The 24065-nt window shown below is 40.1% G+C and overlaps 2 protein-coding genes across 3 annotated transcripts in view; one reads left to right on the top strand and one right to left on the bottom strand.

The window, feature by feature from the left end:
* serinc5 (serine incorporator 5) overlaps positions 1-10623 on the top strand; it is a 29772-nt gene extending 19149 nt beyond the window's left edge. For both annotated transcript variants that reach the window (XM_053653828.1, XM_053653829.1), the window contains 8 exons: positions 650-743; positions 4486-4697; positions 5867-5959; positions 6152-6275; positions 7109-7178; positions 7299-7335; positions 7565-7712; positions 9376-10623. In XM_053653828.1, the coding sequence (XP_053509803.1) occupies positions 650-743; positions 4486-4697; positions 5867-5959; positions 6152-6275; positions 7109-7178; positions 7299-7335; positions 7565-7712; positions 9376-9520 (923 nt within the window). In that variant the 3' untranslated portion in view covers positions 9521-10623. The remainder of the gene's footprint in view (positions 1-649; positions 744-4485; positions 4698-5866; positions 5960-6151; positions 6276-7108; positions 7179-7298; positions 7336-7564; positions 7713-9375) is intronic.
* A 1801-nt stretch (positions 10624-12424) lies between these two features.
* On the bottom strand, positions 12425-22582 carry thbs4a (thrombospondin 4a). Its single transcript, XM_053653827.1, has 21 exons — positions 22170-22582; positions 21341-21538; positions 20920-21167; positions 20733-20835; positions 20563-20645; positions 20405-20456; positions 20125-20279; positions 18734-18871; positions 18135-18212; positions 17831-18037; positions 17639-17743; positions 17408-17515; positions 17145-17304; positions 15504-15622; positions 14781-14833; positions 14509-14690; positions 14175-14402; positions 13813-14009; positions 13420-13592; positions 12608-12747; positions 12425-12514 (listed from the first exon to the last, which is right to left on the bottom strand). The coding sequence occupies exons 1-21, from the start codon at positions 22246-22248 to the stop codon at positions 12432-12434; spliced, it is 2889 nt and encodes a 962-aa protein (XP_053509802.1). The 5' UTR covers positions 22249-22582; the 3' UTR covers positions 12425-12431.
* Positions 22583-24065: the final 1483 nt, after the last annotated feature.

Genomic DNA, 24065 nt, shown 5'->3' on the forward strand with positions numbered 1-24065 from the left:
GAAAGTGTTACGGTTCTGTAACGGCTTGCACGATAATTCTATCCTCGAGACACGCAGGTGTGTGTTACTGCGCCAGTTCTAATACGTTAGCGTTTCTATAGTAAAAGATGCACAGGGACTTGTGTTAAAGAAACTGCCATGTTGAGTGCTGCCATGGTGAATTTTACTGAGAGATGTTTATTTTGCAGTTGTTGTTTTGGAAGGAATGCTCAGTGTCAGCACTTTGTAACAGTCAGAGCTGAAGCTGTTTTCAGACACAGGAAAGTGTTCATGGTGGAGGGCTTTGTGATTTGTCATTGTGTAAGATTTTATATGTAACATGGCATTAATGTTTGTCCTGCTTTTTTGATCATCAATCCAGCAGCACTTTCTGTACAGTCCTATGATACAATAGTACATAGAGTCAGAAACAGTGTCCTTCACTTTGTTTCTTTTTTTTTTTTTTTCATAGTTATTTGGATGTTGAATTGTGTAGCTGTCAGTGGGATTGAGAGCAGCGTTCTGGCGAGCTGCCATCAGCACAGAAAATGACTTGTTTGTCAGAGTCACAGAAATAAAGGAACTGTTGAGAATGACAGCTCAATGTGCCTTCTCTCTCTCTCTCTCTCTCTCGCTCTCGCTCTCTCTCTCTTTCTCCCTCCCTTTACAGTGTGGCGTTATGTGGGAGCTGCCGGGGGTTTCCTCTTCCTCCTAATCCAGCTCATGCTCCTGGTTCAGTTTGCTCACAGATGGAACCAGAACTGGTTAGATGAATCTCTGACACCATCCAACATTACCATTGTTCTTCTAATCCTCTCTCAGACATGAGAAAATGTTCATGATTCGGTTTTTCTGTTTCCAGCTCTGTGTCCAAATTTTTTGGGGGGGGGTTTTTTTTTTTCATTTATTTTTGGAGGGAGAAACATAAGTAAGCACAACTGGAATTCATTACACAGACTGGAGGGAGGATAGTGTAATCTGGCCAGCCATAATTTCCTTAGTAAGAAAGGCTGCATAGTTGCCTGTCTGTGTGGTCTGGTTCTATACAGTATATGTTAGTGATATAGAACGTATATAGCTGTAATAACCGGGGAGAAAAAGCCCTGTTCTAAACTGAGCTTCCAAAATGTTGAGTCTAATAATATGGTGCTGTAGGTGTGGTGTTCTATAGCTTTTAGCGCGTGAGTCTGAGCGTGGTCATTTTCATTTAATAAAAATGCACAAATAGTTCCTATTTGGCGGATCACTTAGCACGCATGGCATATGTCCTTTTCAGAATCAGGAATGAGTAGCTGGAAACACTGTCGAAAACTGAGCAAAGTAAAGTGCAGCATAAAGCTGTCCTGCTAACACAACATGCAGCCACTTCACTGTTAAACAGATCGAGAGTTAGTTAATGAAGGTGCTCCCCAGCCTTGGATAATATCTTTTTATGTGTGATTTGAAGAGAAAACAAAACCGCTCGAAGCCAAAAGCTGACCACCGGCATGCTGAGTTTTTGTTGAGGATGCAAACATACAGTACAATATTCCAGAGGTCGACCGATAACGATGACTAAGTTGGGCAGTACCTGCCGATAACCGATTACTCAACCGATAGTTTTTAAAATCTATACTGAATGAAAACATAACACTCAAAGTAAAATATTGAACTTTATTACAAAAATAAACAGTACTGACTGTAGCATGAAAATGTACTGTACTTTTTAAAATGAAAAACATCTATAAATATTAATATATATTAACTATTAATGCATATTAAAGCAAATGAATGATAAAGGTATTTAAAGATCCAAGGTAAACAAAAAAAGTAACACTGCAAATAACAAAAATAGAGACATCCAAAATGTATCAATGACGCAACAAAATTTCTCAGCGCTAGTTTTTATTTCGCCTCTAGAGGCCGCTCTTGTTCTGTGTAATGACAGCGGACGCTTCTCAGTCACTCCAGCCACAGACGAAACCGGGAAAAACTATCGGTGTGGATTTTTGCCGATAGCCGATCAGTCGGTCGACCTCCTACAATATTCTACCTCTGAGCCATTCCTAATGTCTTTGATAATTGCAACGGCACAGTCGTCTCCAACACAGGGGTTGTTTGTCTCTGTGTGAATGCACTTAATTAGCTCACTCGCCATACTTTATTATCTTACCTTAGCCTAGTTTAAGTCATTTAGGTTTCTAGGAAACCAAAACATGGAGCTGGGCGACACACTTCAGTGCATTGTCAGATTTCAGAAATATACTGGATATCCTACATTGTGCTTTCAAATATGACTAGCAAAACACTAGATACTAAATAGTACTGTAAATGAACTGCATGTTCCTGAGATGACGGGTTATAGAGAAGTGTTAAGTAAACTAGTGTGATTAAAACATTTTATCCCTCATTTCTGTTCTATGAAGTGTGGTTTTCTGTTGAGACTTTTGCAGCAGTACCAAGTGCTTCTGGGTAATCGCTGTTTAACCTTTCTATATAGAAATATGTGGCCTAGATACGATTGTTTTTGTACCGCTGCCTTTCAGATGAAGAGACAGAAGGTCAGGTAGTAAGAGCCAAATGGACAATAGGGAAACAATCCAGAGGAAGCCCATGGAAGACAACGAAAGAGCAGAATGGTTTCCTCTCTCCGGCTCCAATGAGCAAACTCAGTGTGGACAAAAATGTTCCCGAGTCCTGCAGTCGTGTTAGAAGACAGCTATACTCTGTGTGTCACCCTGTGAGGAAAGGAGTGTGTGTATGTGTTGTGAAATACAGTGCTGTGAAGGTATTTGCCTGATGTCTTCTGTTTTTGTGTGTATCTCATAGTAAATTGTTTCATAAATTAAAACAAAATCTACTATAAAATAAAGGCAGCCGGAGCAAACACAAAATATAGATTTTAAATGATGTTATTTATTGAAGCAAAATGCTTATCCAATACCAACTGGGCCTGTGTGAAAATGTGTTTGCCCCCATAGTTAGTAATTCCCCAAATCTATGAAGCTGCATTCATAATGGGGTTCAGCTGGACTAGACACAACCAGGCCTGATTACTGCAAACCCTGTTCAATCACATCAACACTTCAATACAACTTTTTCAACAGCGTGAAGCTGGTTAAAAGGTCTTACTCAGTAACACACTATGCCAAAACTGAAAGAAATTCCAGAAATGATGAGGAAGAAGGTGATTGAAATACATCAGTCTGTGAAGGGTTACAAAGCTGTTTCAAAGGCTCTGGGACTTCAAAGAACCACAGTGAGAGCCGTTATCTCCAAATTGAAAAACTCAGCACAGTAGTGAACCTTCCCAGAAGTGTCCGATCTTCCAAAATTCCTCCAAGAGCACAGCAACGACTCATCCAGGAAGTCACAAAAGAGCCAAGGACAACATCAAAGGAGCTACAGGCCTCTCTTGCATCAATAAAGGTCACTGTTCATGATTCCACTATCAGACAGACACTGGGGGAAAATGTCATCCATGGAAGAGTGGTGAGGTGAAAACCACTGCTAACCCAGAAGAACATTAAGACTCGTCTGAATTTTGCAAAAACACAATTTGATAATCCTCAAACCTTTTGGGAGAATGTTCTGTGGACTGATGAGTTGAAAGTGGAACTGATTGGAAGACAGGGATCCCCCATTACATCAGAATTCAGAATTCCACAAAAAGATCATCATACCTACGGTCAAGCATGGTGGTGGTAGTGTGATGGTGTGGGGATGCTTTGCTTCTTCAGGGCCTGGGGAACTGTCAGTAATTGAGGGAAACATGAATTCTTCTCTCTACCAGAAAATCCTAAAAGAGAATGTCCGGTCTTCAGTCCGAAAATTGAAATTAAAGCGCAACTGGATTATGCAGCAAGACAATAATCCAAAACATAGGAGTAAGTCCTAGTCCTTTTAAGTTTAAGTTTAAGGTGGTAATTAGTTTTTCACATGGCTGACAGGTGTTTGATAACTTTTTTTGCTTCAATTAAAATAAATAAATAAATAAAACCTGTATTGTGTGTTTACTCAGGTTGCCTTTGTTTTATGTTGTATTTCATTTGAAGATCTAAAACTATTTAGTACGAGATGTACACAAAAACAGAAGAAATCCTTTTTCACAGCGCTGTAAAGCAGGTGCTGGTCAGGAGTCAGGAAAAGCGAAGTCACCGATAGCTGATTTCTTCACGTTCTTCTTGTTAACTCAACTAAAAGGAATTCTTGCAGCCACAGCGTTTCTACAGCCGACTGTATTTTAACAGACTGTGACTGGTTTGAGTTCTGTGGGTACAAAAGTCAGGAATAAAAAGTTTAAACGGCTCCAGTAAACAAATCTCATGGCACGTATTTTCTGTCTAAGCCAAATAGGTGAATTGCTTGGTTATGTTCATAAAATTAACCTGTTGTTATTATAAGGAGAATAGTTTTTTTCCCACATAGTGCTAGTTTTTAAAGCACAAAAAAGTAGTAATAGCTAATAATGTAGGGTTTCATGCCCGGTTAATTAAGCTGTTTCTTCCCCGCTCTGTTCCTCTGCAGGAGTTCGGGTGTAGACCACAACAAGCTGTGGTATGCAGCGCTGTCCTTTGTCTCGTTGGTGCTCTTCTCCGTGGCAGTGGGGGCTCTGGTCTTTATGGCCATGTACTACACGCATTCTGAGGCCTGCTTCCTCAACAAGGTCTTCCTGGGGGTGAACTCAAGTTTATGCTTCATCGTCTCACTGCTGGCTATTTCACCCTGCATTCAGACATGTGAGTCAGCATGACGGCAACTCCCAGTACACCCAGTTGAAACTCCCAGTTGAAAAGGGCAGAGACCAGCTGCTTTGTTTACTGTCGAGTTCTCAGGAGGGACGCTATCTGCGATATGATCAGACGTATTGTTCTTATTGCAAAACTAATACCATTTGCTCGTTTAACATGATCAAGAGTTAGCTTGACCTGACCAACAGTTTGTCCAGATTTATCTTTAGAGTTGTTTATTACGGGGTGAATATTCCAGAAGTAGCAATAAATTAAACGCCGATGGTTCAGGACCCTCATGTCATTCCTAGAGAGATCTGGTCAGGTCGCAGTGGTCCTTAGCGTCCTTAGGAGTTTTACTAGTAGCGTGGCACTTAACTAAAAGTCACTGTACTGAAGCTCAAAATTTCTCAAGCTTAAGAAAAACCTTTCTTTCAATATTATTCTTAACCCGCATGTGAGTGACCTGATGGCTGGTTTATATCTGATGCATTGTAAGGGCTCCATGGGTCAGCATGGTGGTCAGTACCCTCACCCCGGGTATTGATCCCTGCTTCATACACATGAACGTTTTTGGAACTACGTGGCAGTGTGGAGGGGGAGGAACAGCACAGAGCAGAAGTGGAGAATTTTGAAGAAAGGCTGGTGGCAGAAATGTAAAAATACACACTCATGACTCATGAAGACAATCAGATGACATCTGTGTGGTGCACTGGCATTAAAGACAGTTATCGTCTCTCTCTCTCTCTCTCTCTCTCTCTCCCTTTCTCTCCTCCCTTTGTTAATTGGTTGAATAGATCATTCTGTAAATGCAGTAAATACACCTACATTCTTCTACTACAAGCAGCAGATGAGCCCCAGGCACAGCCGTTTTCTAATAAATCGCACGTTTGCCGAGGCCCGTCCACACAGCGCCAAATCCACAGCACTCAAAGTGAGCATTTAAAATGCCTTTTTGTTTTTTTGATCGTAGGGACCACACACACGTCTCAGATCTTCACACACGATGCGGAACGAATAAACCAGCCTTAGGGAAGAAAATATCCGAATGCTTGTGCACGAGGGGGAGGTTTTCAATGTAACGCATTGATACTGTACTCGGTGAAATGATGAGCGCTTCTGTGTGTATGCGGTCCATTTGTGCCTCGCAAATAACGTTTCACGTCTTGTCTTCACAGTCCAACCGACTTCAGGCCTGCTCCAGCCAGCTATCATCAGCGTCTACGTCATGTACCTCACCTTCTCAGCCCTGTCTAGCAAGCCCATAGAAAGTGAGTAGCTGTGTGTGTGTGTGTGTGTGTGTGGCTATCTCGTAAGTGTATGTATGGTTTGCACTGGTATCATTTTACAAGTTTGTGTGGTTGCAGAAATAGAGTCGTAAATGGAGTTTTATGGAAGGATGTGGTAACAAAGATTCCACATCAACTCCCCTGTCTGTTTCTCTCTTTCTCTCTCTCCCTCAGCGGTGGAGCATGATGGAAAGAACCGTACCGTCTGCACCTTTCCTTTGTCCGGATCAGACGGTGACAGAAATATAGCGACGGGAGTAGGAACGGCCATTTTGTTCGGCTGCGTGCTTTATTCATGGTATTAATGTTTCCTTTCATTTTTCTTTCTTTTTTTTTTTTTTTGCTCCTTTGTCATTTTCTTTCCCCGTAGTAACACCCATGTATTTCAGCCATTAAAGCAAAATCCCCTCGCAGAAATACTAGATCATTTAAAAGGGTGTGTATAGAGACCAGTCCCAAAAAGACCATAAACATGCAATTATCTGGTTAAGACCGTGTGTTCATTCGGACATAAAAACAGGGATCCTCGCCGAAGCCGGAGCGCAGATCAAAGCCTTCTTCGTTTAGCTCGTACAAAATGGAGGAGCCTCGCATGTGTTTCCCATTAACTACAGACATGTCTATTCAAGATGTCTCTAAGGCCCGAGGTTCCATTTACACACAGACGGTATTGGTGGAGACGTGCGTATATTCTCGGCTCGACTTGAAATGATTTTTCCAAATCGTTTCCAGTTTTTGTTTTTTTTGTTTTTCCCACCCAAAAAATACAGAGAGAAATGTGCTTCAAACAGAAAGAGAACTTTCCACTAGTGCCATTATAATAAAGAGTTCCTTGTACACCATTGAGCATAAAATGCTCTGGTCCTAGTAATTTTACCGTAGGTTAAAGGACAAGATGAACGGTCAGCATCGATTCAACGATTTTATTTGTAGCGTGCTTTTAATGATCGACGTTAGCGTTGCAGAAATCTAAATATACAATTCCCAAATGAGCAAGCCAGAGGTGACGGTGGCAATGAAAGGTCTGGTGAAGAAACCTTGAGAGGAACCCAACTCAAAAGACAGCAGGATTACTTTGACGCAGCCTGTATTTAATTAAGTGTACATCTCAGACTTTCTTTTTGTGTACAGTTTGACCTCCACGACCAAGAGGAACTCGGCAGTGTTACGAGTGTACAGAAACTCCATGCAAGAGAATGAGGTGTTTACCTTACAGTCTGTGTATAAATACGCTAATGATGCTTTGGATTCATTACTGCAATTCCAGACGAGATTAATTACATGATTCAATAATCACAGAGTTTTTTCATCATCCTTTCAGAGGGCACGTTGCTGCTTCTGCTGCACTGACTATGCCGGTAAGAATTCATTTTTCATATCTGTATTCACTTCTTTTTATTATTATTATTATTATTATTATTATTATTATTGATTTTTGTTTCTGATGGAAAAAATGGTTCTGTGATTATGAAATTTTGGAGCCGTGAGCCGACTGTGCCAGAAAGCTTGATGGTGTCTCCTGGTGGCCATGCAGGACACTGCACACTTTATTCTCCGTGCTGATTGCACTGCGGATTTGTTTTACAGATGACTATGATGAGGAGGAGAAGAGTGCAGGAGGACAGAATGTCATTTATGATGAGAAAGAGGGCACCGTCTACAGCTACTCCTACTTCCATTTCGTCTTCTTCCTCGGCTCGCTCTACGTCATGATGACGGTCACGAATTGGTTCCAGTAAGTTGTTTCCCAGGAGGAAATTTATTACGTTCGCTAATACTTTGAAACGAAAAAGAGAAGAAGTAATTGTACAATCCGAATTTGTGCTTCCTTGGGTGTACAGGGTGTCCCAAAAGTCTCCATTATCACTTTTTTTGTAAACACACACAGAGTTGTCTCTCCTACTCATGTTCTTCTTTTGTCAAAGGCGTACTTAAGGGCTATCTCGGGGGGAAAAAACCAAACATATAATATATTAGGGATGTCACGAGAACCGATACTTCGGTACCAAGTCGGTACTAACATTCTTAAGACGTGACAGTACTTGTTTTTCTGCAGTAGCGTTCGTACTGTTGGTAATGAAGGTACTGGGGTTGCAGTTCTTCCGGAACTGAAGGGGGCAGCAAATACGCGCAAGTGTTTTAGTCAGTCCACAAGTGGTGAAGAAGAAAAGCGTGTGTGGGCGCGTTTAGGAGTGCACCTTAGCACTGATTTATTAGTCGTTGACAGACTGTTTGATAACTAAAATGTCTCTCTCTCTTTTTGCCAGTATCAGCTAGAGGAGGATGTCCTCCAGTAGTTTTTAATTTTATTTAAAAAAAAAAAAAAAGTATTTTAAATTTTTTTAAAACCACATCGTGGTATCGACTTTGGTATTGAGTATCGTGTACTTTTGGTGGTATCGGTACCGACCACTAGATTTTTTTTTTATCGTGACATCCCTACAATATAAACTACATATGAATAATTTTGGAAGACATTTTGCTAAAAAGTCTTAATTTCCCCTATATGTGGAGACTTTTGGGACACTCTGTGGCTAAAGTGTAGGTTTTACTGTACCCTCTGCCTGAAAAGATGGAAAAACATGGATTTTCTAACATGGTTCAAGCACTCCCAGCAAACATTGTACTCTCTACAAACTGAGTATGTTTGCAAATCAGGAGCAGTAAATGATCTCTATGATGCAAGTTATTTGTTTGGCTCATTCAGAATCAGCACCGAGTAGCTGCTTACACGTATTCATTATAAACGTATCCTTTCATGTTTCCTCCTTGTAAGCATTTCAGTGATGCTGCAAATGATCATGCTTGAGATATTAACGCCACTGAGCACTAGACAATGCCTATAGACCGCTATGTCAATAGACATAGACCACTTTGTGCCCAGCACTGTTGTAGTTGACTGGGAAACGGTAGCGTTTCCCAGTCAGGAGATAATTTGGGTTGTTCCAGCTGAAGTCTTACATACTTGGCTCGCCATTTCAGAGAACTGGGCTAATCAACTAATGTTTCCAAGCATTGAAACTAAATAGTGAAATGGATTTGTTTACCAGCTCAATCCATTCACATATTTGAAATAGTTTTGGGTAGAGGAATGGTTTTTGTTGTTGTTGTTGTTGGAAACCATTCCAATTAATATGAGAATGTCTAATCAATGTATTTGTTCATCAGAGATTATATTAATGTGCATCAGGTTTTTTTAAAAAAAAAATTTTTTTTATATGAATCAACTATGTATTTGAGCCGAGAAATGTTCTCTCGAATTACTGATCTTTCGTAAATATCCGCCCTATCGCTCAGGCAGTCGTGTTTCCTTAATTAATCAGTCCAAACCGATTGTAGCTCTCTGTATATTTGAATAATGTGAGCTGATTTCCTGTGCAATCTGTGTTTCTTTGCAGTTATGACAATGCTAAGATCGAGAGGTTGTTGGATGGGAGCTGGTCAGTGTTCTGGATCAAGATGGCGTCTTGTTGGGTTTGTCTCTTCCTCTACATGTGGACCCTGGTGGCCCCCATGCTCTTCCCAAAGAGGTTTGAAGCATAAAGGCAGATTCCAAATACATCCCGTCTATCCTACCAGTCAAACGTTCTGTAGATTTTATGTTACTGTTCCTTAAGAGTTCAACTGCCTGACACCTTAAATACAGATCGATGGAGATTTGTTACTTGTATGAGTTTTGATGTCATTCCGAAGGAAAATGGAAACCAAGGTATGAAAGCAAAGCATTGCTCAGGCTCACTTCACTGTTACTGTATTGTGTGTTACATGTGCATTTTTTTTGATAGATAAAGTATTCTATGCAAGTCAACCAAGAGCATGTGTTTAATTCCAACATTATGTATTTTTTGTTTTCCTTTTTTTTTTTTTTTTTTTTTTTAAAACGTTACCTTGTGTTTTGACTTTCATGTTTATAGGACGTTTTTATTTTTATACACAGTTCACACCAAAATAATAGATAGCTGTGAAGAACATTTATTTTACAGTGTATTAGCTATGTCTTAGCCTAATAGAATATAATGATTGTTGGGGAAAGCAAACATTCCTGGAGCACTCTCCCTTTAATTTTAGGCTTGGAGAATTTTAAGCTTCTGAACAATGTCGCTCAGTAAAGAAAATGACTCTTTCATATTGGAGTGTCTAAAATACAGTTAGCTTAGTGGTGATGGTGGCGATCATCTTTTAGTGCTGTGGTGTTTTGCTTTGTTTGTTTGTTTGTTTGTTTGTTTTTGTTTTGTTTGCTTTTTTTTAAAACATTTTTTTTTTTTTAAATATTACATCCAAATGTGCCTTGGATGCTCTAAATTATTTGAACGTATTAGAGCCATACTCATGCTCTAGACTTGCATTTACTCATCCCAGTGTAAATAAGTTGCATTTCACACTACACTACATGTGTGACACTGCCATGTAAAGTCAGGTTAAAATGAAAATGTTCAAAATTTGTAAGCTTAGTCAGTTTTGATCATTTGTAATTAGTCGGAAATTGTTGAAATAAGGAAGTTGAAGTGGTGCTTAGTTTAAGCATACAGTTTAGCAGTACCCTTTAATCTTATGTTGCATCTGCTTTATATGTTTATGATGTTTATGATGAAAAACATGTGTGAAACTAAATATTGAACTGGATTTCTTTTAAAAGTTCAAATGTGGTGTGTTTGTTTGTTTGTTTTTGTTTTTTTTACAATTCTAAAATAATGACTTCTTTTGCTTTTCATTTAACACGCATGTAGCATGTTGGTTTGGATTTGAACATTGGCATTGCCTCTAACAATCAAAAAGGAAGTAAAGATTTGTCATCTTGTGCTGTTCGCCTTAAACACGATGCGTCAATACATCTCAAGATGCAAAAGGAGTCAACATGTGAACTTCTACCTTTTCTGAGGTAAAACTCCGTAAACACTGTATCCAGTATTTTCTGCCATCTAAGCGTAAACGAATCAAGGCTAAAGAGCCGATTTAAGTTAAACACGTGTCGAGTCGTGTACGCGCTGCTTGTTTAATACTCCTTTTCACTCTAGATTGTTGTTTTACATTTCCTCAAAGCGCTATTAAGGAGTTGCCGCATCAGTGCCATGACCACTTCGAGAACTCTTTTAACCGAGAGCACGTTTTAGCTTTTAGTTTTAAAACCTCAGTTGTTACGAATGCTAAAAATGTACATGGAATTCCTGACTAACAATGAGCTGCGTGCAGACTTCTGTTTCTACATGTATATCAGTGAATTATATGGTGCTCTATATTGTCACATTGTGTCTAGATGTGAAAGATGAAGGCTAGAGCTTTGTAAAAAAAAAAGAAAAAAAATGTATCTGATTTATTTTATTGTCTAAAGAGGACCACTATACACGTTCACACTATTTACAGTATGCTGTAACTCTTCAAATTCCTGTGTTTCTACTCATTTTTTGCATGGCATAAACTTTGAGCTTTTCAAAAAAAACAAAAAACAAACAAACAAAAAAAGTGTACATATGTTTGCAAAAAATATCTGACTTTCATTTTAAAATACGCATTACGTTGTTTTCTTACTTGTTGAGTATTTTGAGATGATTATAAAGGACTCGAGTCTAACTGTGCGAGAGAAAACCTGTACTTTTGAGGTCGTATGTTTGACCTTTTAAATAAATAAAAGAGAAACTACAAAAAATAAACGTGTTCATTTTCCGTAGAAAGAGAAGGTGGCTTTTAATTGCATCTTGGTACATCGTGACAGGGAGCTGGTGTAGAAAAAGCTAGGAAAAGATTCCATAACGTTTTTTGAAGCTACCCAATCCTAATAAAATTACATAACCGAACCACGTTTCCACAGTTTTAGACCCATCCCATAATAAGCGTTAACAGATATACAAAAGAAGAAGGAGGGGAAAAAAAAAAAAGTTGGTTGTTTTGAGGTTGAACAGAATCTGACATTCCTCTTTCATAGACTGACTGCTCTAAACATGAATCTCTCCACAAACATTCATTTCTCATACAGCATTTAAAACCCATAGACCCCTCACTTATTATCCAATTATTCATCTTAAAGCACATTACTCATCAGTGAGCATTCTGAATTATTCATTATCGTTATTATTCACAGTGAAACTAATAGGAAAGTTGTGTATGAGAGTAGAGAATGCAAGTCGGGTCCCAAAGTCATCATTAGTTACCTACCGTCAGGCTTGCTGACTTTTCCATGTAACACTGAATGCATCCAATATGTGAGAAAAGCACAAAGAAGCATTTCTGCTCACTTGACTTCCACCTTCCATAGTCGACTCATTTTGTGGAGACATTACGGCAGACTTTACCCCGAAATTCTCACAAACCAACTGGTTAATATGATACTCTTAAATATGTGGTCCATTTTAATCCTGCTTAATTATAAGAGACAATAATATGATTTATTTAAATAACACTAACCAACCCATTGTATCCCCCCCCCCCCCAGCTCCACTCAGATATACTGGGCATGTGGTTACTGCGTAGAATTATCCTGTGTATCCTCTTTCCTGATGGTGTCCTGTGCAACGTGCTCCTGGTAGTCTTCAGGGATCGTGTCTGTAAATGCAATGCGTGTTTAAAGAAAAATGAAAAATTCAGTTCCTTCAGGAAATCTGAGGTGCCGAAATCATCGAGAGCGGGTTCGCTTACCATTGCAGCGATATTTCAGATTGGACCAGATGATGTTTTCCTGGGAGAAGCAGAACACGCCCAGACGGCCCCCCCTCATGCTCGTGTCGATGACCATGCCGGAGTCTGCCACCATGCTGGCGCCTTCATAGAAACGGACCCTTTCCGAGCAAATCGACGACATGGTAAATAAAAGATATGCATATCATTTCTAGCAAACAGTATGTAAAAGTTCTACACTGTGGGTCAGTCTCCTTTACGCTGTTACATAGGTCTTAAGGAACCAAGCGTAACGACACCACCAAAGGTCATACGAAAATTACACAGAATGGTATGAAGAGCAACGCTGGGGAGGATTTCTTTATAGCCTGGACTGATTCATTTACGATATGATGCTTTGCTAAACCATGATGATTTCACCGTCGAGCTATGGATAGATGTTCGATTTTAGCCTTTCCAATTAATATCACAACCAGCCATCCACGGGAAAGAGAGCATTTTTAACATTAGCATGTTTGCGTTTTGGCATCAGCCTCTCCTTTCAGTGTTCCCTCCGAAGCCACGCCTCCAAAGCAGATGCAGAAGTGCTGCCCGGGCTAGAACACCTGAATGCTGGTTTAAGAGCATGATTGACAGTAAACACAATAGGTTGGATTCTGGTTCGTTTGTTTTAATGTTTTTTTTAGTCTCTAATTTACAGAATCTGTGGCTTTTTTTTTTTTTCCATTCGCGCAGCTATTTTATTGGTAGCTTCCACAAATATCAACCGTTACACCATTTTTACTGACTTAAAAACCATTAAGACCTTCTACTTAATGGCTGAGCCATCTCACCTGATGTATCCGACTTGAGGCCGATGCTGCAGGTTCCAGCGGTATGAGACCTTGTCCTTCCAGCCTACGTTACGAGGATCTTTCCACAGCAACTGCACTTGATCCTTGGTGTTCCCCGTGTGCCACAGAGAGTTCCTCAGAAACTCGCCAGGCCCCGTCTTGGATTTCACAGCCTCAACGCAAAAAGATGACACTCTAAGCTAAATTACTCCCGTTCATATTTACGAACCAACTCAAAACGTATTTTGTACGCTCCATCTTGTTTCTGCACGTCATTTAAGGTCAGTCCTGAAGCTCTGATAATAATAATCACAGATACTAATGACAACCACAGCAGCGTAATGATAATTACATTCTGCGTCAAAAGCTAATCGTGATAGAAAGTTGCGGAACCTTGAGCTGGATGCCAGGTTCAGCCACGGCCCTGAAAGGCACAGCCTGCCAGTACGTCTGCTCTGTCTGCTTCCACATAACCACGTAGAAACTGGAAGAGTCCTGGTAGCCAAAGATGAAGCCGGCGTAGTCATCGTCAGTCACAGTGTTCACATGGAAAGTTCCCTCGAAATCCACGCCACTGAAAGCTGTGTAACCTGAGAGGAGCATCATGGACCGTTTCATTTATGACTAAACATCATAATCTAAATCCACTAGCACATTGTTTTAAGATATTCCCATTGTTCCATTTTACTCAATATAATTAATCCCTGCCGTGGTTCACGTCGTCCCTGTATTTGAATAACGTCCGCCAGACCTACCCACTGCGAGTCCTGGATCGCTGTTCATCGTCTGAACGATCTCCATGCCCTGATTGAGGACGACCCAGTTGGGGTCAATCTGAGCCTCGCCTTCCGGGTCCAACACCACAGTCTGATATGCTCTGAAGTCTGTCAGTGTGATCTCTGCATTCTCAGGACATGTGTCGATCTTGTCAATCACCCGGTCCTGGTCAAAGTCTCCAGTACATGCATCACCCACATTGTCATCTAGTCAGTGTACAGAAAAACAGAACTCTGTATTAAGACAAAAAGTAGAATGCAGGGTATACATGTACATATACATATACTATAAGCCATATTGTTAGGTATGTACTGTCTTTATCTTCTTGGTCTGCATTGGGCACCAATCTGCAGTTGTCTTTATTATCTGGGACGCCATCGTTATCGTCATCATCATCGCATTCGTCCCCAAGCCCATCCTTGTCCGTGTCTAACTGAGCGCTGTTCATGACTGTAGGGCAGTTATCTTTGGTGTTCTGGTGTCCGTCCCCATCACTGCAATCACATTTAGTGTTAGGAATTGGTGTCTGAATTAGTAAACAGCCAAAAGTGAATTCATGATATGGTAAATGTAAATACATTTACCTGTCGCTGTTGGTATCGCACGTGTCTCCTACAAGGTCATCGTCGACATCTGACTAGAAGACCAAGCAACCACAGGCAGTGGGTATAACAACCAAGTGAAGTATTTCCCATCCCATTTTCAGCTATTCTAAATAATAATTCCTATAACCATGTCTGATTTGGTCAAAAGGTACAGGGTGTTTAACAGTAAAACAATGAAGACTACAGCAGTGTGTGTAGCGTTTTCCTACAAATCCCTTGACTTTATCTAAGACCTGCTGCTGTAATCATAAAGACTATGATGCACATACTGAGCTTCTTTTCAACACATTTAGTACTTTTGGTTCTAGAAGAGTAACGATTTAATCCCACGATTTGGTGTCACCCAGAAAAGGGTGGGTGAGATGCCTTTTGAGACTGGTTCATCTCAAGATTTCTTCCTCATGTCTTCTCAGGGAGTTTTTCCCCTGTCCGCTGCCGCCTCTTGCTTTAAACACTTAGAATCGAACGTCTGGAATGTCTTGTTAAAAGTGCTATACAAATAAAACTGAATTGAATCAATTACGGATCACTTATCGTGTTTGATAGAGTGTGGCAAAATTGGTAGGACCAGAAGAGTTGCCTTGGCTCTTCTTCTGAATTTAGATCTTTCTAGCTCAAAAGGTTTCCAAGACTACTTTATAATGGCACTAGTTGAAACTACTCTTTCTGCTGAAGCGTCTGTGGAAAGGAGGGATATTGTACCTGGTTGGGGTTGGGCACATCAGGACAGCTGTCACAAATATCTCCCACACCATCATTATCACTGTCCACTTGGTCACGGTTGGGAATTCTCTGGCAGTTATCCAAAATATTTTTCACGCCTGGTCATGAGAACAGAACGGAAATGATGAGTAACTGGCTAACACGATCGAGGCAAAGTCATTACATAAACCCATAAACATGTACATAAACACAGTTCGATGTGAATAACCTTTCCTGTATACCCTAAACTAAATGGACGGTGCAAATGGACTCCCTTATTTAAGAATTTTGGTATGCACAACACAATAATGCCTTTGTGTACGTGTTGCATATTTCGAGCTATGTGTCACAAGATGGCAGTGTTTCCGTTAAGACTCTTGCAAAATAGTTTCCACTGGTCATTAGCTCCTGGCTAGGTTTCACGGTGGAAATGTGGTTTTGCCCACAGAGACATGACCAGCATGTGAAAGATCGAGTCAAGTGTCTGGAGTCATGCCTTTACGAACAGACTATAAATGTCAAGCTCTGCCTGGGCTTGTTTGTTTTTTGGGTTTTTTTATGTCTCAGACTGGAACATATCACTGTGTATTAGAGGAGCATTATCGATAGGGTACTTCAAAGGAATTGCCAGTAAGTATGCCCTTCAGGCCAACTGAAAACCTAATAAGGAGCCCCTTTGAAAAAGAGGTGTTTCTAACTGGTGCTCTGAGGTATACGGGGGCACCGTTTCTTCTCTTTTTCCTCCGAAAATGACACGGAAGTGCAAATCTGTACAAAAACAGGCTGATAGAAAGGAGATCTTATAAAATACCACTTCTGAGTCTGAAAGAAAACAAATGTGATCAAATGAGAGAGAGAGAGAGAGAGAGAGAGAGAGGTGTGTGTTTCAGTAGCAGCCTGTGAAAACCCTTCCCATGCTCAAAAGTGCTCTACTCTGGATAGTTCTGAAAACGACAGGCTTTCAACTAGAAGTAAAAGTATAGCAGAGTTATTACGTCTCCTTAAAGCGAAAAAGGTAGAAAATTCGAGACTTCTTTCCAATTCCATTGAAAGGCGCCCCACCTAGCTGTGGATTTATAATCAAATCTATCTATCTTTAACTTTACAAAAGGAAATTCTCACTTTTTCAGCATCATCCACTCTTTGTCTCATCACCTGAGGTGAAAATCTCTCAGCATTCAAACACGAGCCTTTTTATCAGGTTATTTCTACATTTTGAAATCCCCCGTCGTCTGTTCGGAGCGTTTACGTGCTCTTCTCTGTTTTGATGATGACGTGACGGCAAAGGAGCGGACATTTGCGGACATTTCGAGAGCTGGTATCTGATTATAAATGATATTGATCGAGCTTATTTATTTTTCGCTTCACACGTGGGAGCTAGTGAGGTTTTAGAGCTCTTTAGTTAGACTGTGCATTTACAGCCATGTTTGTTAAACTGGTTCCTTACAGAGGCTGTTACACATTTTTGGTATCTCTACCCACAGTATAGAGCTTTTTTATTATTATTATTATTTTATTTTTTTTTAAAACAAACTAATATTACAACCTATGACTTCCAAGCAGACGGCAGCATCCCTCATTATCTGACATCTTAATAAAATTTCTAAATATGCCTCAGATCACAGTGTGCGGCTTTATTACCATCGCCATCCATGTCATCATCACAGTCATCTCCGAGTCCATCCTGGTCTGTGTCCCGCTGGTCTGGGTTATTTACTTTTAGGCAGTTGTCACATGCATCACCATGAGGATCTTCATCACTGTTCTTCTGGTTTACGTTTGGGGTCAACCAGCAGTTGTCCTGTTTTTTGGGGTTTGTTTTTTTTAAATTACAGATGTATAAGTTATGTTATTTAAACTGTAAAAATCTCCTGAATTAGGATGAGCTGATTCCTGTTGTATACCTTCTCATTGAGGATTCCATCACTGTCTGCATCTTCATCGCAGGCATCACCTTTTCCATCGCCATCTGCGTCTTCCTGGCCTGAATTCGGTACAAACATGCAGTTGTCCTGGAAGCAACGTGCATGTGATCAATCATTCACATAGAAGTAAGTAAAGATGAAGAAAAGCCCCTGTGGTCATATGAACACTTGTGAAGTAGTATGAAATGAAGAATGGTAAATATGGGTCACCTTTTTGCAGTATGTATCCTGGCATGGAAGTTTTTTGTCAGGGTATGCATCGATGTCCGTGTCCTTCCCGCAAACGTAGCCGTTACCGGCCCAGCCGATGTTGCACTGATTGAGGTAGAAGGTATTACGAGATGCCTGCTCGAACCCAGGCTAAACCACAACACTTGCATGTACTGTATCTGAACATCTCACCACACAGCTGATGCTTCCATCTCTCTCCACAATACACTCCGCGTTGACATCGCAGGGGTTGCGCTGACCGTTCCCACACAGCCTGCTAGTGAGAGCAGCAGGATCAACAGGATCAGATCCAGGATCCTGAGGTCCAGAGGTCTGCTTGCAGCCACTTGTCGGGTCTCCAGTGAACCCAGGCTTACACTCTCCACAGTAGAATGAACCCTAAAAGTGGCTTGTTTAATTTATTAACACTGTGTGCAGGAGGCTAGCAAAATATAGACAGAATCATGATCAGTGAGAACATCTTTTAATATCTTACCAATGTATTGTGGCAATAGGAATTAGGAGTGCAGCCTCCATTGTCCACACTTTGGCACTCGTCTATATCATTACAGACCTGATGCATAGAGATTTTGGTAATGTTCCAACATGAGCCACAATAAACAGTGAATTGAATCTCAACTAACTGAACAAATAACTGAAAACTAAAAAAAAAAAATGTGTAATGGGGGACTTCCAAGGGCATCAATTAGATCCAAGAGGGGAACCTCCAGAGTAATAAATTCATCGTGAAGGAGGTTTAAGGGAATCCAAATTTTCAAAATTATAGGTACTATTGTACTGTACACTATGAACTCTAAGTGGTTCTTTGGTTTGTCACTCATGGGTTTTCAAAAAAGGTTTCAAATGAACCATTAATCTTCCAAAGTACATAAAGGAGCATTCTATCCAATATTGTAATTCAAGGTGACTAAATATAACTTGTTTAATCTTAAAAGTTTCATCCGAAGGCCTCAGCTGCGTAATGTTAAATTGCCTGCCTTGCTTCACCGCTACGAGACAATCATAAATATCCTAGAGGATCAAGAGCATTACAGACAAGTGTAATGAGCAGTTAGACAGCAATCATTTCCTCACCTGCTTACGTAACTGGGCGTAGGTGGTGCCCGCACCCTGCAACTCTGGCCCACTGTACCCTCTGGGGCATCTCTCACACCGGAACCCTGGGACTGTGTTAATGCATCGCACACCAGGGAAACACGGGTTGAACTGACACTACAAGCACACAAATCACAACACAGCAACAAAAAAAAAATCTCTCCAGATTTCCATTTCATAACACCATGCCAGCCTTTGAATGACTGGGTTTGGAAATGATTTGCTCTCATGGTGAGAGATTACCTCAGTCGTTCCGTAAATCTCTTTTCAATCCAAATTGTTCCACTCAAACAATGACTGTCTGAGTGAAATGCAAATAAAATCTTGATAAAGTGCTATTACACGCTGGTTTTATTGAAGGATTTGTTTATCCTACTAAAACAGAGCCCTGAGAGCTAGCCTAGTATACTGCTGTGTGTAATGGAAAGAACAGTAAATCGCCTTTTGATCACTTACGCCTCTACGAGAGAGTGTACCACGACTGCATCGCTCTCCCCATCTGTTTGCAGGATGGCTTTGATTTGATATATTTGTGGATAATAGAGTACACACACAATGCCACTATCTGTATATGTATCTGTGTAGTACTCCACATATTCATATTTGTATTTGTAATTTAAACCTGAGTAGGCGTGGCCTAAACCAGAACTGTTTGTGGTTTGTTTTTTTAAAATACAGATGTGTGCAGTTGTTTTTTTTTTGGGGGGGCTTTTTTTTTTTTGTACCTACTTGTGATATTTTAACAGATTTGAACAGATAACAGTCCCAAAATATAGACCTAAACAAATTAATAGCCTAATTTAAACCACCGCAACCCTGACCAGGCCGTTACTAAGGATGAATCAAATGGTAATAAATCTCTCGCACCCCCAAGCTTCATATCTAGATGCTCACTGGCATAAAAGTAAAAACCTCCTCTCATGGGAGATCCTATGTGAACCTTTGTCACACTTTCCAAAGAAATTTAGAACACTTTATTTGTTCATTCCGAACAACATATTCATATTCGGTTATATCCCTGGTTTATAATAACCAAAACAACAAGGTCTAAGACCTGCGGTATAGGCCACGATAAAATATGTACGAAAAGAATGAACCCTTCTGGACATACTGCCAAATGTCTAATGAAGCCATGGTAGAAATGACTTTCGTGGGAAACACCCCAAAGCATGCTAACATGACTAGTTTTGGGGGTTTTTTAACCTGCATTTCAATGGTAGCAACATCAGAATTTTTGGTGGGTGTAACTATTCACTATTCATTTGAGATTTTTACGAGACTAACAAAACATTGACTCAGCATTATTGCATTTCTACAATGGTATCTAACGTTTATTGATCATTTAGCACGTTAAGGTTTGGATGTTTTACCTCATCCACATCCTCACAGTGGACTCCGTCTCCATTATAGCCTTCAGGACACGGTGCACACTTGAAGCCTCGCTCTGTCTCAGTACACATGCTCTGCTGGAAGCACACTCCTGGCGCACACTTGGTTTTGGAGTCTGGCCTGGTGTTTTGCCCATCTAAATATTAACCGGACAGCTCAGTTAGCCATCCTGTATAAATCATTATCCTCGTTATTAAGCTTATGCTGCTGGTTTGAGTGCCATGAGCAAATGTTTATATCAGGCCTGAGTGAGAGACTTACCACATGGAACACACTCCATAACTATTCTCCTTAAATTTGCAGTCTCCTGGATCTATTAAAATAATAGAAGTGATCTAGGCAATCCTCTTTCCTGTGAAATTCTTACATTCAGGGTCTTATTATATACATATTATATAAAAAAAAATATGGCAGGGTACCTGCTGGTCCATTTTCTCTTTCAGGTCTTGGATCATCTGTACAAGTTCAAACATGGGGCCTGGCTCCAGCTTTGATGAGATGCCTGTCGGAATAATTGGCCCATAATAATGGTTTTCAACCATGCTATCATGACAGAGCAGAAACTAATGGCACCGTAAAAGCCACTCACCTAGCAATTGCAGTGATTCACCTTGCTGGAGAGAACAGTCTTGAAGCTCCACAACATTCTCTATTGATTCACCCAGAACTAGCTTAAGGTCTGACACACTATCCTGAAATAATAGCACAGATCTTTGTTAGTTGTTGAACATGAAAAGTTGTTGGAAATCTCAAGTCAAACAAGCACCGGTTCATACTTCTGATGTAGCCGACATGGTTTTTAATGCCACTCGATTAGGGCCAGAAGGTAGTGTCTTAAAGGCAGCAGGCAGTTCCTCCACTATCTCCACCAGCCTGCAGTCCACATACAGAGCCATGCGAGGAGTGCCATGCGTCAGCCCGCTGAAGTGCAGCATAACATTGTGTGGCCGGCCATCAGCCAACGGCACTTTAAGGAAGGTAGCCGTGCCTATCTTTCCATTGCTTTTCAGATACCTCAGAGAGACTGAGAGAGACACAGAGAGGTCGGAATGTGTCCAGATATTTGAACTTATCAAAATGACTGCTTAAAGATTGTTATTTTGGGGATTCAGTCCCTAGTCTGAGAACATTGTCTGAATGACTCAATCAACTATTCCCAACTATTATGACTATAATGACTTGATACAGCAAAGGTACCTTTGTTGAGCTTCCCATGTACAGTGAAATCAAAATGATCGGTGTTGTCTGTAGGGTTGTAAATGCGGAAAACACGCACTGGAGCTTTATTCTGGACCTGAAACGTTGTCAGGATAAAAACGTCATTCACGTTCTTATTCTTCAGTCCTCCTTGCAGGAGATCAGGCAAACAATCTGGTGACACCAGGAGATCATAAACTGCAAACACAGAGATCTGATTAATCTCCATTTCCCCAATGGATAATCATAAAGCAACACTTACACCACTACACTGACTGTTTTCATCATTTGCTTCAGTCTAAATGTTTTTGTTCATAGTGTAAAAAAAATCAAAAAACTACTCTCTTTTGCTTTCAGTACTTTTTTTCTTTGTACTTTCATAAGAACTGCTATATTTGGAAACGTGTCTCATTTCAGTGGAATGCTCGTGAAAGATGCCACCAGTGCTCACTTCCAGGTTTGGGCTGATGAACACTTTAAGCAGTGTTTGAATTTAGTTGACAATTGTTCAGCATGATACTAATTAGGCCCATCATTTAGGCTTTGATAAGGTTCCTGTATATTTTCCTATTAACGATCAAACCTTTTTATTCCATAAATATCCCATATTAGCACAAGAAATTCATTATAATTTCAATATGCGAAAATTCAAATTCAATATGCAATTTTCTTTTCTTTTATTCTGATCAGAGAAGCATTTCTTTGCATAGCACAGCATTGTAATTAAGACTGGTCCCAGACTGGGCATAACTTCACAATACCCTTTCAGTTATTTTCAACTACAAAATATTACAATGCCTTTGTAGCAATGTTAAAATGATTCACTTACCAATTCCTTGGGAAGTCACCATACAGGTTAACTGCATAACCACATGTACACTGAACAATACTCTTGTCCATACGACCATTTTGATGACTCGAGTAGAAGAAATAGAAGAAATGTTGTATCTCTAGACCTGTTAATGCAGATCCTGCAGAAGTCTCTGCTGCAGCATCCGCATATGTGGAGTAGCAGTCAAAATAGCCGTGTTTTTTTCCCCCCTTTGGATCACTGCAGTCCAGCTGCTGAATGAGAACCAGATAGGTGCCTGGGAGATTTATGCTTTTCAGATGACATTCAACATGGAAGGTGTGACCAAGTACCTCCTCCAGTAAGTTCTCCAGCTCTCTTCCCAGAATGGAACCATTTTCCAGTGAGGATTGTATCCTGAAAAGGGATCTTCACTGCAACATATTAGGATTAGGTTATGAATTTTACTTCATCTGGTTAAATTTATCTGGTTAAATTGGCCTGTGCACACTATCACTTTTAGTTTTTAGAATTAATGTTATTTTTAAAAACCAAAAGCCAGAGTTAATATTGTTTACACATGGTTCATCTGAAAATTTCATCTTGGTTAATCTAATATAATTATTATGCCATCAAGTGTAAATCTAAATGATGAGGCCAAATGCATATGTTGCCCCTCCCTTTAGCTTTATACTAGATGGCTTTATAGTACGCAGCATAATCATCATACTATCTTTTTCTCTTAAACTGTTGTATTTTCTGTTATTTTGACTTGGTGGAATGAAGACCATAGTAAAACCATGTTCCAGTCATAAACCCGGTCCCTTGGGTTCTGGCTAACATTTACAGGAATTGTGTAATTTTGTGCCTTGCACACTGAGGTCTGCTTCAACTATCCATAGAAGGCAGGATAATATGATGGAAATCTTGTCATGTGGACTTGTCATTTGGTACACCTGAAACACAGAGATTTTTTTTTTTGCTTAGTTTAGTTGTATGTAACAGTCACATTCTGATCACAGTCCAGTAGACCCTTTCTATTAATTAGTACCCCTTCATTTTAGCAAAACACCAGCCATATGGCACAAGCAATTTTTTATACGCAAGCACAAGCAGACACAGGAACCATGTGAACACGGAACTTTGAGTCCTCGAGGACTCTGGCTACAGATGACCCAGATATGAGTTGGACTTAAATTCCATGGCTGTGTCTAAACTAGTAAGCGGTTTTTACTATGTGCATTTTGGGGGCGCTATCAAAATTTGGCCAACACTTGTATAATACCAACATATAAGAAATTCCCATAATATCCATAAGGCTTAGGAATGTACTTACCCAATAGTGTACTTATCCTATGCAAAGAACTAATAAATAGCCATTTTTGCCAAGAGGGTATAATTATCAAATAAGTTCTAAATGTATTAAAACACAAAACATGTATAATGACCTCAATAGGTGGCGCTCTCTCTCTCTCTCTCTCTCTCTCTCTCTCTCTCTCTCTCTTCATTTTAGCAACAAATAAAATGTGGGGTGCAAGTTTCATTTAAAGTGTGCCCAGAGGTAGGAAATTCATTTCAGCTTAAGAGAGATGAATTATTATACCAGGCATTACACTGTTGCACACCAACTTAACACACTATAAAAGTATTAATGGGACAGGAAGACAGACATAAAATGAATGAAGTCACCCAGTCCAGATATACCAATTTCCTGCCATCCTTTTTTAAAATGATTATTAATCTCAAACATCAGTCTAAACAGTGTTTCAGTATTCTTGCTGGAGGGAACGCAAAACAATATTGGAGGCTCGCACTGACATATTTCAGATTTGTCCCTTTTTCCCTTTCATTTGTCCTTTTGGTTTCAAAGCATTCTTTCTACATTTACCCCTCTGTACCTGGTACATTTAGTAAATAAAAGTACAGCTAAGCCAT

The sequence above is a fragment of the Ictalurus furcatus genome, chromosome 22 (assembly GCF_023375685.1).
Source record: "Ictalurus furcatus strain D&B chromosome 22, Billie_1.0, whole genome shotgun sequence".
Classification (NCBI taxonomy): domain Eukaryota; kingdom Metazoa; phylum Chordata; class Actinopteri; order Siluriformes; family Ictaluridae; genus Ictalurus; species Ictalurus furcatus.

Excerpts from the sequence above, each read along its gene's own strand:
- thbs4a (XM_053653827.1), bottom strand. The coding sequence starts at position 22,248 with ATGGTCGTATGGACAAGAGTATTGTTCAGTGTACATGTGGTTATGCAG. Across the intron at positions 20,280-20,404 it reads TATGGAGTGTGTTCCATGTG|ATGGGCAAAACACCAGGCCA; the intron begins GTAAGTCTCTCA and ends GTTAATATTTAG. Across the intron at positions 14,403-14,508 it reads AGACCAAGAAGATAAAGACA|ATGACAATGTGGGTGATGCA; the intron begins GTACATACCTAA and ends TACACTGACTAG.